This window comes from Mixophyes fleayi, chromosome 3 (assembly GCF_038048845.1).
Source record: "Mixophyes fleayi isolate aMixFle1 chromosome 3, aMixFle1.hap1, whole genome shotgun sequence".
Taxonomy (NCBI): Eukaryota; Metazoa; Chordata; class Amphibia; order Anura; family Limnodynastidae; genus Mixophyes; species Mixophyes fleayi.
The window spans coordinates 88,779,366-88,798,956 of record NC_134404.1 but is presented as its reverse complement, the minus strand read 5'-3'; the positions used below and the strand labels follow the sequence as shown (position 1 = coordinate 88,798,956).

Below are 19,591 nucleotides of genomic sequence, written 5' to 3'. Positions count from 1 at the left end.
AAAGTCCAAGAATGGAATAATATGTAGACAAGTCCATCAGATGTCAAACAGTGTGCCCCTGTGTAATAAATTGTTTTATGCTACACTATAGATGACCGTTGGGACGGTTTATTTTTTATAGAGCATGTATTAAAGATCAGTGTAACCAGCTAAATAATAGTGTAAATAGTCGATTGGAAGAGCCATACAGAGTATGATTCACAGAGGAGTCCTATGGAATTCACACTAAGTATGCAGCTTTCATCACTTATGAATATTCTACAGTGGTTTAAAGCACTACAGTCATGGCCAAACGTTTTGAGAGGGACACAAGTGTTGGTTTTCACAAAGATTGCTGCATCAGATGTTGATGTTGCTACGGTATTCTGAAGCAAAAATACAAGCATTTCATAAGTGTAAAAGGCATTTATTGACAATTACATTAAGTTTATGCAAAGAGTTAATATTTTCAGTGTTGACCCTTCCTTTTAAAGACCTCTGCAATTCGCCCTGGCATACTGTCAATCAACTTCTGGGCCACATACTGACTGATGGACGCCCATTCTTGCCCAATTAATGCTTGGAGTTTGTCATAATTTGTGGGGGGTTTTTTGAGGATTGACCACAAGTTCTCAATGAAATTAAGGTCTGGGGAGTTTCCTGGCCATGGACCCAAAATTTCAATGTTTTTATACCCGGAGCCACTAAGTTATACCTTTTGCCTTATGGCAAAGTTCTCCATCATGCTGGAAAAGGCATTGTTCGTCACCAAACTGTTCTTGGATGGTTGGGAGAAGTTGGTCTTGGAGGATGTTTTGGTACTATTCTTTACTCATGGCTGTGTTTTTAGGCAAAATTGTGCCTGAGCCCACTCCCTTGGCTGAGAAGCAACCCCACACATGAATGGTCTCAGGATGCTTTACTGGTGGCATGACACAGCGTTTTTCCAGATGCCCCAAACAATCTGAAAGGGGATTCATCAGAGAAAATGATTATACCCCAGTCCTCTGCAGTCCAATCCCTGTATCTTTTGCAGAATATCAGTCTGTCCCTGATGTTTTTCCTGGGGAGAAGTGGCTTCTTTGCTGGTTTTCTTGACAGCAGGCCATCCTCCAAAAGTCTTCACCTCACTGTGCATGCACATGCACTCACACCTGCCTGCTGCCATTCCTGAGCAAGCTCTGCACTGGTGGTGCCCCAATCCCGCAGCTGAATCAACTTTAGGAGACGGTCCTGGCGCTTGCTAGACATTCTTGGGCGTGCTGAAGCCTTCTTCACAACTATTAAACCTCACTCCTAGAAGTTCTTGCCTGTGAATCCCTTTTTGTGCGAAAAAATGATGACTGCACGTGTTTCCTTTCAGGTAACCAGAGGAAGAACAATGACTTCAAGCACCACCCTCCTTTTAAAGCTTCCAGTCTGTTATTCTAACTTAATCAGCATGACAGAGTGATCTCCAGTCTTGTCATCACCAAAACTCTCACTTGTGTTAACGAGAGATTCACTGACCTGATGTCAGCTGGTCCTTTTGTGGCAGGGCTGAAATACAATGGAAATATTTTTTGGGGGGAAAAGTTCATTGTCATGACTGTACACCATTGATCTCCATTTGGGTGTTGTTCCTCTCTATTTCTCCGACATTAAGGGGGTTGTGGATCAGGATATATAACCAGATAAACCCACCATTGTTTACTTAAGTATGCAGTATTGCTACATTAATATAAAATTTCCATTGTCCTGAATATTACACTATTACACTTATTTAAAAAAATTACAAATTAGTTCCTTGCTGCTTTTAATTATTTATTGCTTTTGCAATTGTCTACTTTTATAAAGTCTGCTACTTTTTTTATTTTATTCTCTGTTTTTGGATTTTTCTCTCCATATATCAATATTCACTAGGTTAAGAGCGCTACTATGGGACATATTAACTGTGACATATTGATAGACATCACATTTCAAATAGCTTCTGTCGCAACAGAGCAAATAATATGTGTATCCTAATGGCAGTATAGGTTTTAAGTGTTAAAAATGACATAACAGCAATATAGACAAAGCATAGTGGACACATTTAGCAAACTCCAATGTAAATACTAGTATCTTGCCAATGGATGACTTTCAGAATTTCAAAACCTATCCGTGTAGCATAACACCTGGTAGCTTGTGGGAATATTGCAATGTTATTACAGTGTGACAATCTCCACTGGTACTGAAAACAGATAAATCTTATATGAGGGAAATCTCTTTCTCCTATGCAAAGCAAAACGTCCTATCTTGTAGCCTGTTAGACAATAAAGGAGTCTTTCTGAACCTAAAATTACCGGGACCAGTCACCTATGCTATAACAAAGCTACATCAGAGCTGCAGTCAGGTGCCAATTGTGCCTCTAATGGGATACACCCATTGACAACTACACAGTCACACTGCAATGGAATCATTTCAATAGCAAAGCAGAGTTAGAAAATGGTAACACACAATGGGTAAAACAAGAGGGACATCTTTTTGCTTTACAAAGATCCAAGACAACGCTTCTTAACATTGCATATACTTTTAATTTACTTTGTGTACAATTCTGCAAATCAACATTTTGTTTTAATAAAATCAAAATTTGTTTTTGTCCAAATGTGCAGAGCAGCTGCATGCCATGGATCCTGAACTGCACGGTAATTTTTACACACAATAAACAGCGAATGCTACGAAACAGCTGCGCGCTGTACTGTAAATACAGTGAAAATCCATTTAAAAATGTAGAAACTAGAGTAATGAGCACATAAAAGTCTTTTTTTTTTTATAAAATACTAGTCTGCATAAGACCCAATGAAAAATTCCAGTATTTAAAAAAATAATTGTGGAACAATTAATAAAATCATTTATGCAAACAAATATTGGCAAATAGAATAAACATATTATACATAGGAGATCCGCAGTACAATATTTAAGCATTGTCGGATACCATTTCTGTGGAGGTACCGTCGGGGTAGATAGGTGGCATTAAAAACTAAGAAAGCAACAACATACGGAGGGGAAACAGATATGAAATGTCCTATTGGGTAAAACAAATTTTGCAAACATGATAATAAAGAATAGCCCTATAAGAATAACATCCTTCTATAGCAGCTCAGTGTCACAATTAGAAAAGCAGATGGATCACAGTAGTATGAGTGATTTCTTAGTGCAAATGTGCAGAAAACCATAGGCATTCATTTTGTTTTAATCAGTGCAATTAGATATTTGCTTTCATTAGTCTGATTTCTTGCAATGAATTACTGCACATTTGTTAGTAAATTAGTTTCTTTTGAAAGGGAGCATACATTTTGTTAAAATATTATTTGTCAAGCAAATAACAATATTAAGTCACAAAAGCTGCTCCTGAAAGTACCTGGTCTTTATACATAAGATCTCAAATTTAGTTGCTGTTTTTTTTTCAATTTTAGAAACCAGGGATTTTCAGTGCAGGCTCCTGGAGACAAAAGTTAATTTGGGACATAAAAAAAAAAAATACAAAAAGAAAAAAAAAAAAAAAAAAAGTGGGAAGCATCCACTGTTCAATATTACATTTCAGCCAAATACCAAATCCTGTTACAAAAGATTCTGAAACTCGAACCGGACAAGGAAATGAGGATTTGGTTGGCTGTATCCAACCCTAAAGTTTGCAAATACACTTGTGGTCTGGCGGAGTCCAGAAAAGAATCATGGATTCAGTGCATCCCTAGTAAACATATTGTGTAATTTAAATCACCATTACTTTAAACCCTGTATTGTTATTTTGCAGTTAAGAACTTGGAGAACTCATTTGCACCTCTGATGAGAAAAAAATTAAAAAAATAAATTTAAAATAGACAGCAGCTCACGCTGTTTGTACACAGCAATGTTAAGGCGGTAATTCAAATGATGTAAACAGAACTTCCAAAAAGCCCAGTTTATTCAGTCGGTTTTGGGGCATTGAAATTCACTGCTAATTTTCGTGGTTTCCTCTTGCTGGCTGAACCTGGGGTGGATTTACTATGAGGTGTCACCGAGCCAGATGATGCTGTCCTGTCCAGCACAGGAGGGTGAGTGGTTTGTGGAGAAGTTAAATTGACAGTGCTGTTCGAGCTATGCTGACTGGCCACATCAGGAACCAATCTCTGTTCATGACTTAAATTACTCTGTGATGTACTTGAAGGCTCTCTGACATCAGTATTCTTATTGACAGCTACTCTTTGCTTTGTTACCTTGGAGAAAAGAAAAAAAAGTGTCATTATTTTTATTGTAAACACAGTATAAAGTAAAAATAAAACAAAAAAACAAAACAAACTTAATGCTACATAATCCGATCTGTGAGCAAGTTGTAGTTAAAACACACCGAGATCTGACCAATGGATTGCAATGCAATATCTCACCACCACATTTCTGTTCAGCTGATATCACACATGGGCAGATGGGTGTCAAACTGATTAGATTTTCTACCCTGCTGATCATAGTTTCCCCAGTGTAACCCCCAAATGATCAATTGCCAGCTAAAGTGGTCAGAAACAACCAATTAGCTGAGCTTGTGTGTGGCCACCATTAGAATTTATTTTACTTGTGATTGGTCTTGCAATGGCTGTGCAAGAGGGGGGAATTAGAGCACCCTGGCGGTCATTGTAACAAATATTAAATAGGATACTAATGCTGACAGAGGGAAATAAGTGAATGGACTATCTAATATGCGCATTAACAGTTTTATATAATGACATAAACCATAGATAAAAATAATTATTCTTCATCATTTCCACTACAAATGCCATAAGTACATTTAATGCACTTGTTCTAGCAGGTTTTTATTTCTAACTTAGCTTTCTCTCATCAACTCTTAAATATGCTATACTGTTTAGAAAATAATTTTTTTAAAAAAAAGGTAAACATACCAGTATACACACCTTGCCAAAACAGACATAACATTACTGGAAAGAGACTGCGAAGAAGTTACCCAAAGAAACATTTCCAGTATACATCAACCTTCCAGATCATCATCCTAGTCACAGACAGCTCACACATGGTCTACTCAAATACATGACATCACTGTTCCCTGTAAAACGAGCTACCCGGAATTCTATGTTAATAAAACATGAACTCGTAAGGAAGTATCCAGCAGATTCTGAATGCAGCTCTTCAGGATCAACCCCTTATAGACTGAGCCCTTAACTCTCATATCCAGATTACTCATCTTAGAGGGAACAGTGCAGGTCACGAATACTGGTCTATAATTACTGACTAAATGGTCTTTGATGTCATCACTGTAAAGGCTGTGTATTGCTCATCTGAATAATATACATGAAATAACTAAAGGACTTATAACCAAGTAAATATGTCTATCAGGCTCTTTCCTCTCTGTAGCAGATTGTCATGTTAGCAGAGAGGTGCTTCTCTAAACAGGAATACAGTAATTGACAGACATGCATTCTTGAAATAGTGGTTTTGGCGTTTTTCCCATTTAAAGTTTTCTGACCTCATGGAACTCTTACCACTGATTAACACAATATACGTGCTATAGCAAATAAGAAAAACATTCAAAGTAATAAAAACACTGTTTGCAGCACCCACTTTAACTAATATTCTTGTTGGACTAAGATGCATTTATATGAATACTAAACCATGTACGTTATTGCATTAGGATAAGAGGATTTTTGTACTTACGTTAAATCCTTTTCTCTGATTCCATCTGGGGGACACTGCTACCATGAGGTTGTATAAGGGCGCATGGAGTTGGCACTTAAATTAAACTGTTAATGTTGACAGAAGCTCCTCCCCTCTGCATCCCCTGTAGCTCCACGGTGTAATTAAAAAGCCCCAAGGAAGGGAAACCGAATAGCATGCAACCAACAAAAGCAACACAAGAGCAAAGGGCGTGAACACAGTGTCCCCCAGATGGAATCAGAGAAAAGGATTTAACGTAAGTACAAAAATCCTCTTTTCTTCTTTCATCCAAGCTGGGGGACACTGCTACCATGGGGACGTTCTAAAGTAGCTCCTTGAGGGAGGGAAAGCTCTGTCAATCCGGCCTGCAAAACTTTGCGGACAAAACTTGCGTCAGAAAATACAAAAACATGAAAACAGAAAAACCAGGTAAAGGTGTGGACAGAGAACCTGGTTGGCACCAGGCAGAGCTGATCTGCCAATGTACCGTTGCGAGTAGCCCAAGATGTCCTCCACAGAACGGATGGAATATGCCGCGACATGATCAAGTACAGGCTGAACAGAACTAATATAAGCCTGCCTGACAGGGAACACCTAGCAGCAGTTTGTTTTGTAGCCAGCCAGCCCGTCTTGTGAGTATCATACAAGAAAAGGGAATCTGACACCCGCATAGTGGACGTCCTGTCCACAAACATTCTTAGAACATGGACCACATCCAATCAAGTTAAGGATCCCTTATCTGAAGAGGCAGTCACCTCCTGGAAGACTGGGAACACAATCTCTTGATTAAGATGAAAATCAAACTACTTTTGGTTGTAAGAAAGGTATCTTGCACAATACAGCCCTGTCAGTACGGAATAACAGATAAGCTGAATGACAAGAGACACCGCAAAGTTCTGAAATTCTCATCGCAGAAGTGATGGCTAGGAGATAAATCCCCTTCCAAAGTAGATATTGAAAGGGCTGATACCTGCACCTTCAGGGAACTAAGGCGAAAGTCTGCCTTCAAACCATCCTGCGAAAAAGCTAAGAACCTGGAGAGTCGAAAGGCTGTTGTATGACAAGTGCTGCGTTCGCACCAACTGACGTAGGTCTGCCACACTATGATAATTTAGGGCAGAGACCGGTTTATTTGCCTTCAACATGGCAACAACCACGTTGGGGGTTAGGGTGCTGAAATGGCCCCTAAAACAGTAGACCACCCTTTACGGACTGTCATGCGCATAACGTCCGCATAACAGGCTTGACATGGTCAACTGAGTGCAGTCAGGATCACTGGAATTCCGCAGTGCCTGATGTCATGTCATGTTCATGACATCCACCGTGCACGCCAAGGGGTCCCTGGTCCTGGAGCAGAAGCTGGGCATCTAGCGGTTTTAGCGAGACGCCATGAGGCCCAGATCCAAAAGGTTCCCACTTGTGGACAAACCATCAAAACACCTCCATGAGTAGAGACTACTCCCCTAGCAACACGGTGTGTCTGCTTAGGTAGTTGGCCTCCAAATTTTCTATACCCAGGATATATATCGCAGAATTTGCCTGGACATACATTTCCACCTAGAACAATAACCATTGAGTCTCCTTCATCCGGCTCCAACACTCCTGTGACTATTATACAGGACCACAAGACAAAGGACCTGCCCACCGTCAAGTGACCTGCCCACCCACCAAGGGAAAGGCACTTCCTGGGAGACAACTGGCCCATCTGAGACCAGCTGAAGGTGGGATCCCGACTAGTTGAACAAGAGGTCCCAAAGATGCTCGTGGACTTAAGAAATGCATTTAATTTTTCAAGGTTATGTATTAATTAATGAGACCAAGAAACATCCACCTGAATTTGACCATGGGAATCAAGAGCAGCTGGAAAGGCAGAAGAATCTTCCCCTGCAACCTTTGAAGATGTCGTAAGGACAGCAGTCTTAGAAGGCTGCACTGATACATTTTGAGCCAGAGTGATAATCGCATCCCTGCGGGCATCTCCGCCGGATGGGAGTGCAACTGAAATAGCGCCGCCACGCATTCAACCTACGCTGCATCCTCCATCTGAAGGGTGTATTTTTATATATATATATATATATATATATATATATATATATATATATATATATATATATATATATATACATATACATACATATATACATACACACTCACACAGTTATATTTAGTTATGTCTCTATATTAATACACATACATATCTACTACCTGTACAAGGATAAACCCAGAGTTGTACTCCCCACCACAATTTGTGTTTATATACATAACAAAATAAACCTCTCAATAGAAAGAATCTCAACAGTAAGACTATCTATGTGAAGGAATTAGTAAAAGTATGTAAATATTGTACAGATAGATAAAAACAGATGCAATGTACTCATCCCTCCAGAACCATGTCTAGGGCAGAGTTAGTTTTTTTTTTTGTTTTGTTTATTTTATTGCAGTGTCTGAGGTAAAACTGCTCTGGAGAATTTTCAACTGTATCCATCTGTCACTTCTCCTGCACTGGCTCGAAGGAACATACCAATTTGTGACGGGGGAGCAGTCCTATATGAACATGACATGCTCCTCCTTAGTTATTATCCACTTTATGTGTATAATAGCACTTGTATCTGTCAAGTAAAAATAATGTGTTATTATTTAAAAGGAAAACAGACAGGCCGTAAACAATCACACCAGAGAGAATAGTTTGTATAATCACTTTTGTTTTGACCCTGGCTAATTCCTCAAAACAGTATGGAAATTAATATCTGGATAATAAAATGAATGTCTCAGAATAATTTAACTGAACACTCATGTAAAATACTGTCTCCATTAACTTTAGAGCCTTCTATAATAAAACTCTAAACATATATTATATATATATATATATATATATATATATATATATATATATATATATATATATATATATATATATATAGACAGGTTTCTCTCTATAACAACAAGGAACCTCATTAACTAGTTATTCCCCAGTGGGGTACTTAGCTGCTGAGGCCTGTATGAGGATGAGGGGGGAAGGAGCCAGCCGCTGTAATTTAATAGCCGATGTCCCCGTCTTCTGTGAGGTGAGCAGTAAACTGCGTCTGTCATTTAGGTGTTGTGGGGGGAGCCTCTCTGTGCTCACTCCCCGCACTGTTTGCGCTCTCACTTTTCTGGCCACTGAGATCCAAGTTCCCCTCTCCGCCTCAGTGGGGGGGGACTTGGTATCTCCCTATAATGGCTGCTCACCGATCAGGGCACAAGGCTCTATGTATGAGGCAGCGCCGACCTGTCATGAGAAATCAGTGACAGGCGGCTGTCACTGCCTCTAACTGAAGACATCTTCCAGCGTAACTGAAATGAACGGAGTGGTGCTCCGTTTAGTCCTATGGGTGGACAGCACTTATCCCGTCCTAAGGAAAAATAAGCAATAAAAAAAAAAAAAAATACAAGAAAATCTAATCTAACTAACAGCAAGTACTGCAGAGTAGTACTGAATACAGCCTAACTCCTTGAGAACTTAAATTACACTGCGGAGCCACAGGGGTTGCAGAGAGAAGGAGCTTCTGTCAACAATGACATTAACAGTTTAAATATTAAAGTGCCAACTCCATGCGCCCTCATACAACCCAATGGTAGCAGTGTCCCCCAGATTGGATGAGAGAGAAAAATAAAATATGTGCATTCAAAATATGCATAATAATGGGGTAGAAGTCATTAAGATATATACCTATCATAGGTTCACCTGTACCATTGCATCCACTGTATTTGTCTGTATATAAATACTAAATTAACTTGTTCAATGGTGTGCCCTTGGGTAAATAAAGATTTTGATTATTATTGTTGCCTATACAGTTTATCCCACCTCTATCATAGAAAAATCTGTTGACTGCCATAGGCCTCTTGGTGGCATCCTTACCACATGGAGGCTCAGTTTTGTTTTTATACAAGTTCACAGTTGGGTCATAGTCTCTCAATTTCTTTATCAAAGACTTGACAGTGCTCTGGAGCATATTACATATCTGTGAAGTCTTCTTACATGCTGCACATGATGGGTGCTTTTCAATAGCCAATTCTAGGACTTGCTTTGAATGCTTTTTCGATAATGAAGCTTGTTTGAAAATGCACTAACCAACTGTGGGACCTGTCACAGACAGGTGTATCTATTTCAAATCCTAATCTCCAATCAATTACCTCTGAGGACAAAGGATTACACCAGGGTAATTCAGGTGATAATTACATAAGTGTTCCCATCAATTGATGTTTTTTTTATTGTAATTAACATCCACTTCAGAGTTGCTTGCATCTGGCATTTTATTTTGTGTTGATCAGTGGAAAACATTCCCAAATAAATCCATTTTGATTCCATAACAGGAAAAAAAATGTGAAAAATAACTAAAAGGTGTGAATAGTTTTTACAGCCATTGACAGGCGCATCCCTTTATTCACTGCCCCACCTCTTTCCTTCCCTTCCTTTCTGTACATCGGAATTCACTTTTACCTCTTTGCCCTGTGCACTTCTTTCTGCTAAATTGAAACCTCTTTATACATTTTGCACTTTGTATATATTTGTTGCTCTTTGCTCTTACTGCACTTTGTTTTGTGCTACCTTGTATACTGTTAGCCCAACCTCCATGTACGGCGCTGCAGACCCTTTGTGGCGCCTCATAAATAAAAGATAATAATAGTTGTAGTGCTAGGTGTGGGCTGGTTGATTAATACATAGAGGTAGGGACAATAATATCAAAGCAACCTAAGTCTGCAGAAACTGCTTTTTGATCACGTGCCCTAAATATGTGGGAGGAGCTTCAGCTGTCTGTGGTGGAGTGGGGAGGTACTACTTTCTATCATTGCAGCAGTGGAATCACAGGTTAATACTGAACAATATATTTTACCTTTATGGTTCAGATCTCAAAATGTCAGTGTTGGTGTTTAGTGGTCCTGTAACTAGATATGTAATTCGCTCAGGGGAAGGTTTGTGGAATGTATGTTTTTCACCTAATGGCATATCTGTGATGGGCCTATAGTAGGATACCCTTTTAACAAAATGTTATTCTCTATGGTGTAAATTTTTGTGTGATTAAATCACCTTGTCACTTATATCAATTTCCTAAAGTGCCATGGTTAATTAAAGATGACATGTCATTAAATTCCTTTTTACCTAGTGCACGGTGTGTGAATGATCTAGAAAGAACCAACCCCTAATCACACTCTTCTTTCTGGTTGTGGCGGAGCATAAAAGGTTTCCCTGCATTAAAGGCAAATACTGAATGTTGGCTGTGGAAATGGACTTCTGGGCGGTTTCCAAATACGTGACATCTCCCTGACCTTCTGAGCACAGAGCAGTTATAGGAGGGAGCTGTCCGAGTCCACCTGTACAGAGGACATTCTGCATATAGCCTTGGCACACATTTCTTGGTCTCTTCGCGGCAAACTAAGCAGTGTAGAGGTACATTCTTAGTCACACACTTTACTCAAGGGCACCATGTAAAATGGACTTTATTCTCTTTAAAATCCAGGGTCAAGCTCAGGTTTCTCTCAAACACTGTTAAGGTATAATACTAAGAGACATACATGGCGCATACAAATAACACAAACCGATAAATGCCCAAAACACACAGATGTATGAAGACTGATATGGAGGAAAGGGTGGCTCAATTTCACATTCACTGTTTTGAGATTTCTATAAGCATGTAATGTAAGAATTCAAACTTCCTTACAGCACAAGTGCATTCTCTTACCTGTAGTGGTATGAACTGGTTGTGACTACCAGCAGGCATATGCCCAGGATAGGATCCTTGGTAGTATGGTTTACTATGAAGTGACATTGCTGGTCTCCAGGAAACAGCACCAAATACATGCGGTGCTGGAGTCATAATATTAGCTACAAAAGAAAAAAAGAACGTTGTGGACATGAAATAATCCTCTAACTTAGGTGTGTTTTCTTTTTCTAGTTTCTATTAATGGACTTTGCAGCTTCATGACCAGATACATTTTTGCATGTGTCACTATGTGCCGGATAAAAGGAGAACAACTTTATCTTTGTTATAATATATTGAATTGTAGGAGTTTTGTTTTCATGACAAAGGGGACATTCATTTGGTTACATTTTTAAAAAGCTATTTATTTATTTATTAGAATCATATAATTAAAATAGGATATACGCACATTGGCTTTTGAATTATTTTACTCTAGGTATATTTCTGTGTGGACACTGATTATATGAAAATAATAATAAAATATATTCCTATTTATTTTGTGGAAGTACAAAATCCTGTATTTCTCTTTCCTACCATTGGGGGACACTGCAAGACATTGGGTATAGTAGGTGGGACTAGGAGTCTAGGCACTTATCACACTTGTTTGTTCCCCACACTCCTCCCCTACTACCCCTCCTCTCCCGCTCAGACCTCAGTTTTGCGAAATGGTAGGAGATAGGTCACTTTTGTATAGGCTCCTGCCTATACTTTAGTTAGTTTTAGTTTTCATGTTTTTAGTTTATTCCTTTCCTTTCCAGGTGCAGCACAGGGACCTCAAAAGACTCAGGAGAGTAAATATCCTGTCGACCCTTCAGTCTGGGTCCCTGCGGAGGGGGAGCAGCAGCCGTCCCGCTCACTCACCCCTTGCACAGATGCCGGCATTCTGCCCCTAGACAGAACAAGCTAAAGGGTCCTTACATTTTTAGCCTGCCATATCGGCAGGACATGACTAAAGGATCATAGGTCGGGCAGGAGTGAAACAGTTAATAGCCTCTCCTCCCGCCCCGACTGAATTGCCAGCATCTTCCCTTAAGCAATGAGCAGGGGGCACAGGCCACGATCGCACTCCACAGGAGGTGACCGGAGAATCGGACAGACAGCTGCAAGCCTGGGCACCTAAATATTATACCTGTAGTGTTTAGCGCCAACCGACTGCCATATTATAAATAGGCTGCTCGACTGCGCATGGAGGCAGCCATTACGGAGGGGGCGGAACTCCCCCCCCCCCCCCCCTTCATCTACAGTTTTTGGTGGGCTTCAGCAGACGGCAGCCATTTTCTGAACCTGGTGCAGTTATACATATGGCGCTGCATGTTTCCCTACTCAGCCTCTCCTAATGGTACCTCTTTTTGTGGACCATTTTAATGTTTAAAGGGGTGTTTCCTCCTAAATATTATGTTCTTTAAACAGACAGAACTGCTTTCAGGGAGTGAATGGCCAATCAGGATTTACTTAGTATATAGACTGGGTATAAATATATATATATATATATATATATATATATATATATATATATATATATATATATATATATATATATATATATATATATATAATTTTAAATATATAGCCAATAATGTAGTTTAGCCTTGTATATTATAGAAGAAAAAAAAAAAAAAAAAAGAGGGACTTCCAGGGGTAAGAAACCCACTGGTCCATCTGTACTGCATTATATATGTGCCAAAACGATAAGCTACAGATTTTTTTCTGTAACACTTTCCTAGTATTGCATTGTGTCAAAAAATGCCACTTCCAGGGGTAAGACTCGCTAGAACGGCTCTACTGTATTATATATGTGCCAAAACGATAGGAAAAGTTTCACAGGATAAAGCTGTATCCTAGCATTGCATTGTGTCTGAAACGGGGTCTTCCAGGGGTGAGGACTAGCTAATTTGTTTGTGCTGCATTATATATGTGACAAATGTAATGTGCATGTTTAATACCTTTCTATTCAAGTGATATACTAGGTTCAGCCCAGGGAGTAGACAACTGAATTTCATTTTTTCAGGAACCAAATGTTTCTTGTTCTGTCAGAAACCCATTTATCCCACCCCAACAAACCCTAAAAAAAACAACTAAATCTCCAACCAAAACAATTCAGGGAGTTTGTGGATGAATGGGAGATTTGGCTCTATAATAAACAAGGATATAAGCACACCTTTCAATAGTGCTCATCTATGATTCATATAGCTGTTCAAATAAAATGACAATTCCTTTTTTCAGAGAAAATTAAGGTTTCATTCTAGTTACAGTATTTGGCCAGAAAAGTGCCATCATGCTAAAAAGTGTACTGTCCCAAGAGCATAACTTACCTGCTGATTGAGGAAAGACTGCCGACAGTGGTCCGGCAGGCACACCGGTTCCAAGAGCCGGATAGTTTGGAAAGAGATGCGGCGGTGGCGGCAGAGTAAAGTTTGCACCAACTGAACTCTGAGGAAAACAAAACAATGTTGACGTGAATTTTTGCCAAAACAGAAGAGTCTCACATTTGTATACAATTGTAGTTAAAGTGATCCTCACAGGGTGTTTTTGCTTTTATTGAAAGTCATGCAAGCACAGACGGGACTGGACAAGCATCTTTTGGAAGAAATGCACCTAAAAAGCATAACACTATAGAGCCCATTCTGTGGTGTCCAGGTTACAGTTATACCCATCCATATCAGAGGGAAAGGTTTGATAATGACCTGTACAATTGGTGGCGATGAGTGACTTGGGTGATAAAATAACGCCCGTCCCATCTGTAAAAAGTAATTCTTACCATAACGTATTTAACACATGGACATATGAGATGACAATACAGAGGCAGGAGTAAATCTAAACCAAATATTAGCTTTCTGCAACTGCTACTGAACATAAAAAGTTCAGTGGAAACTAATAAACAAATACTACTTTATAAGTATCTTCTAGGGAGTGTAAATAAAGTGCTATCTGGAGACTAAAGTCTCTACTGCACTTACGTTTAATTAATACAAAGGTTTGTTGCTAATATTTCTATAATGGCATTCTATTCATATGTAAATTATGGACTATTTTGTATTGTAACACAATGCTTCAATAAAAATAAATAAAAAAAACAAAAAACTTAGGCATTTGCATTCTAACAAAACATATATAAAATAAAAACATTTTTAATTAAGGTTTTGTAGCTGTATTTTTAATAGAAAATAAAGATTTTTCCTGTATTTACCAATCTCTGTAATGCATAAAATGCTGCTTTCTCCTTTGCTTCATTTTCAGCATGACACTGAGGTCCCTGTATGACCAAACCATTTGACAGCTTCACTTGACAGACTGTCAATGCCTGTAAATAACAGAACACCTTCCAGTCACATCAAAACACTGGGAAAACTTGAATTGGTGTTGAACTTTATTTAGAAACATAAGATGGATAGGACATTACTAGATGTCAAGATACTAAAATGCTTATACAGTGATAGAGAGATGCAGAATCTCTTATGACAGGAGGGGAGTGCTAAACCATAAATAACTTCTATTTCTAGGTACCTTTTATATGTACGCTAATAAGGGCTTGCCTCTCATAGAATACTGTAACATATTATAGTTGGAAAATACAGTGACAAATAGGCAGTATAGAAAATGGACATTGTTGTATGACTGTTACATAAATTTGTGAGCTACCGTATGTGTACTTTAATCACTTTTCAATTGGTTATGATCTGCTATCAAATGTCCACTCTGTTACCTTTATGAAGGATGCTACATCTAGCCTCAGCCTGTTTGAGCCTATAATGGTTAACAGATAACAATAGCTTGCACATTAGTAAAATGTATGCTATACCTGTGGTGCTCTTAGGAGCGTAAACTCTGGTGGATGCATTCCAACAAGGGAGCAGATACGGCAAAGTTCAGAAACTGGTGTGGCCAGAGGTTGAGGGAGAAGAGGCGGACGCAACAACTCTGGATTTGGGGTGCTGAAAGATGGCCCTGCTCCATGCGGTCTGTTCATATGAGCTGCTGTATCACAAAATAAGAACAAATTACCATGTATCAGCTGTTACATGAGGACGTAGTAATTCACAATGTATGTAATGCAATTAAAAACGGCTACCACCATCTACCATTACTGTGTACTTCTTTTTTAAGAATGTAGGTACCGATATAAATCTATTTTTTTTATTATTAATTATATACAAACCAGAAGGGAAGGAAAATGACATAATATAACTAATACAAAAAGTACCACTTTTTTTCTCCCAGACTAATTTAATAAAATGTATCGTTTTGCAATCCATCCGATTTCATTAAGAGAAACTATATACATTATAAGACCATTAATATGTAAACTGACATCTTATAATACAAGGAAAACACAATTTTCTTAATAGTCATTATGAAGTAATCAAAATGTATACCCATTTGCTTGGTGTGCCTGCGCTGGACAGGTGCTACAGGATCCTGCTTGACATCTTTCTGCTGGTCTGGGCTATCAGAGCTGTCAATCTTCAAGATCTCTTTTAACATTTGAGTCCCTTTCTAAGATGGAGAAAACATTTAACATAATATAATACTATAATTCACCCTGTAGCAAAAATGACTTAAAAATCTTCCATCTGCTGGTACAATACCCCAGATTGAAGTCATAACATAGATGTATTGACCTCATTCCTGCATGCCCCTCCATCTCCTGACTGTGACTGTCAATGAGACACAGTGTAGTGATTAAGCCCGGAATGGTTTTGTTCAGGTTTTGGCCCAGGAATCTCATATATATAAAAAAAAAAAAAAAAAAAAAAATAATGCATTGAGAACTAAATGTATGTGGCGCAACGTGATAGCACAGGAATGGCATTGCACGGTCACAGAAAATCTGTGATGGAACTACAGGTGTCGTCTAAGCTGGCAGAGCTTGATCCTTGTTATCGGCTATCCCATGTAATGCATTAACTATTACTAGGCGATCCATGCTGACATTGCTGCTAGTTTATGGCTTTATTAGTAATAAAAAAAGTAATAATTGAGGCCCTACTGGAGACACTGATGATTTCCCAGAGGTCATTTGGGGATAAAGAGGCCAATACTGCAGATGGGCACTTAGACGTTATTAACTCAAAACAAAAAGCTCATCCCATCTATGAACGCCTCACAACATGCTGTTCATCAGGAGAGGAGCTTTTTCTTCAGTGAAGAATCTTCCAAGCTAAGCTGCAAAAGTCGATCAAATGGAGGAGGCCAAGGAGGAGGTGCCATGAGCTCCCCTGTGATCCAGGCTAGCTATGGCTGCAGTAAATAACAGCTCCTCCAGCCAAAATGTGCCAGCGTTGAGAAACACTTTTTCTTTTAGGTCTGAAGCCTGACCTGCCCCAGCTGTTCTTAATAAACAGATTTCCCTATTCAATAGGGAATTGGAATGGATAGCCGACCGCAATGGCTGTTTCAATCCCTATAGGGATCACAAGGAGCCTTAGGTAAAATGCCTCCCACAGGCTCCGAGTATGGCCACACTGATTATTTAGTGAATCTGAATTCAGTGAATTGGGCCCGTGTCCCCGCTTCTACTGTGGACTAGGAAACCCTCCCCAAGTGAGAGAGAATTGAGACAGAGAAACCACTGGGCCGCCCCAGTCTCCAGTTGCAGATAAATCTCACAATATCCAGGGCACTTAGTTTAACCTGAACAGTAGTTGGTGAGGGGTTATATAGGGGAGCTTTTTTCATTTTTTGGGAGTTAACAACTCCTAAGTGCCCATCTCCAGCATTGGGCAGTATACCAACACGGTCGCACTGTCCCCCAAAGTGGATGTAAGTGATAATTAGGGAAGAGCATATTTTTGTGTGATTTTTAGCTAGTTTTCACTGACATATGACCATTAAATAAACAAGCAAACTATTTCTATTCAGTGTGGTACCAAAAGAAACCCCTGCAGTGAAACCCAATGGTAGGAAAGAGAAAACAGTATAACATTTGCTGGGGTAGAAAGAAAAGTTACAGTAAATCCAGCCAAAAACCGATGCAACTCAAACTATGAAAATGGAATGGATCATAGAGGTGTAAACCATCTCCAGTCTTAAAGGGATTAATAAGAAATGGCACTAAAATCAGGTAACAATGTCATTTCATCCTGCTGTAACACTAGCATTATACATAATGCATGGGGGTTGTGAACCACTACTAGGTATAGCATAGTGGTTCTTATCCTGTATGTTGTGACAAGCCAATTCATTACTTAATACATTCAAGACAGCCTTGCATGGGAATACTGTGATACTGGAGTCCAGAATCACGGCGAAGAACCAAAAAACAAAAAAAAAAACTAAGGCAGATCTTAAACACTTATTTCCCATCATCCTGAATGCTTATGTTGAACAGCTTCTTTTAAGACATTATATGCAAATACACCCAACGCACTAGCTGGGAATCACTGGGAAACAGCAACTACGTCTACAAGGAAGAACAACATTTAGTTACTCTGTGGCTGTACTGCACTCCTAAGTATAGGACCACACGTTTAGATCAAAAGATGTCAGGGGAGATTCACTTATTCAATGAAAACGGGCAAAAAATAAAGCAACAATGCAGCACATACAAATTTTCAGTATGTAGATCTCATTTCCATTTTTCTAACACATAACTGGGGAACAATATCCAGGAAAAAGAGAAAAATAAAATAAAACAAAAAAGGGACAAAAAGCAAACATTAACTAGCTGTGCTGAGGACTTCTCATCCAGGACACAGAATGCTTTAATGCTTTCAGTGATATTTTATCAGTTTCCCTACCAAAGTCTGATGTTGAGTCTGAGTGTCAAGGAAATGAATAGAGAGCGGTCATCTGGAAAGCTGGAGCTTATCACTAGGAGCACAGTCTCAGAAATAACTAGTCACCAAGGAAGAAATGAATAAAAGGACGAACATAGGAATACTAAACTGATGGGTAACAAAAATCTAACAGTAGACCAGAGGTCATTTTCTGGGCTCAAAACCCCTAGACAGCAGGGCTTAAATGTAATATTTATAGTGTAGTTATATATGAAGTGACCTATCATTGTAAATCCACCCATACTACCGTATACAGAAAATATCAGATTTCCACCATCATATTTTTGGAGAATTGCTTGAGAGGCACCTATAAAGTATATTCTCTGGGCTTCTCCTTGGGACATACCACCGGAGTTCAGGGCTGGGGTGTCCTGGTGAATTTTACTCTCAATTTCTAAATGTATATTTGACTCAATGCTGGTATTTTCTGATTATATTTCACACTATCCAATGGAAACAATCATTTTGGCAGAGTTGGATGGATTACATATTTGCAATTACACATTAAGATGTCTGAATCAGTTATACCATGCAAATTCATTAGATCTATACTGCCACTTTATTTGGATCTATTAGTAAAAAAAACATACAAGTAGGTTAACGGACTCCTATCAAATTGACCCTACTCTGTCTGTGTGTGTATGTTAGGGAATTTAGACTGTAAGCTCCATTGGGGTAGTGACTGCTGTGAGTGAGTTCTCTGTACAGCGCTGCGGAATTAGCAACACTATATAAATAGATGATGATAAAAAAAAGTTGAGGACCTATTGGTAGACTGACCACTAATAAAAAAAAATTAAACATTAGTTTATGTCCCTATACTTTCCTAATTCCCTTCTAACATTATCTTAAATGTTGGGTTTAAAAAATCAAACAACCAATTACTAGTTAGACTGGGCATTGTAGTGCTATTCAGAAACCCAGTCACTGAGAATAAAATGTAAAAAAACAAGTAGAAGAATACTACACTTACCAGAAACAAAACAAAAAGTGTCATATTCAGGGGTGAAAACACTGTGGTTTTACATGAAGTGATTAAGTACCTTTCATAGCAAAAATGTCCTTATTTTGTAGCAAAACGTTTACACAAATACAGAAGCAATTATCACTTCAATAATCCGATTTGAATGAGACAGCTTATGCCAGTGACAGGCATGTGTCAGATTTGTTTGTTATAGCTTGTAACAATTGTTTAACATGTCTACTGATATGTTATTACAAATAGGTATTGTTCTATGATTAAATGTATTGTTTTAACTTATTATGGAGATGAAGGATAATGTGCGGCCCTTTTGAAAGTTAGAGGGCCACGTCATGCAGCCCCCGATGTGTATGAGGTTGTCTATAGCTGTACTATGCTGTGCATCTGTTAAACTACTACCACCAGCATGCCCTACCAACCAACCATTAGAAGTGTTGTAATTTACTAATAGATAACAT

The 19,591-nt window shown here is 38.9% G+C and overlaps 1 protein-coding gene across 2 annotated transcripts in view; it reads right to left on the bottom strand.

The window, feature by feature from the left end:
* Nucleotides 1–438: 438 nt before the first annotated feature.
* The window catches only part of XRN1 (5'-3' exoribonuclease 1), an 80,175-nt gene continuing 61,022 nt past the window's right edge, over nucleotides 439–19,591 (bottom strand). Inside the window, exons 37-42 of one of the 2 annotated variants that reach the window (XM_075201939.1) lie at nucleotides 15,749–15,869; nucleotides 15,175–15,350; nucleotides 14,563–14,676; nucleotides 13,688–13,805; nucleotides 11,358–11,500; nucleotides 439–4,193 (exon numbers count right to left, since the gene is read on the bottom strand). In XM_075201939.1, the coding sequence (XP_075058040.1) occupies nucleotides 3,900–4,193; nucleotides 11,358–11,500; nucleotides 13,688–13,805; nucleotides 14,563–14,676; nucleotides 15,175–15,350; nucleotides 15,749–15,869 (966 nt within the window). In that variant the 3' untranslated portion in view covers nucleotides 439–3,899. The remainder of the gene's footprint in view (nucleotides 4,194–11,357; nucleotides 11,501–13,687; nucleotides 13,806–14,562; nucleotides 14,677–15,174; nucleotides 15,351–15,748; nucleotides 15,870–19,591) is intronic. The other variant, XM_075201938.1, reaches the window with a different exon arrangement.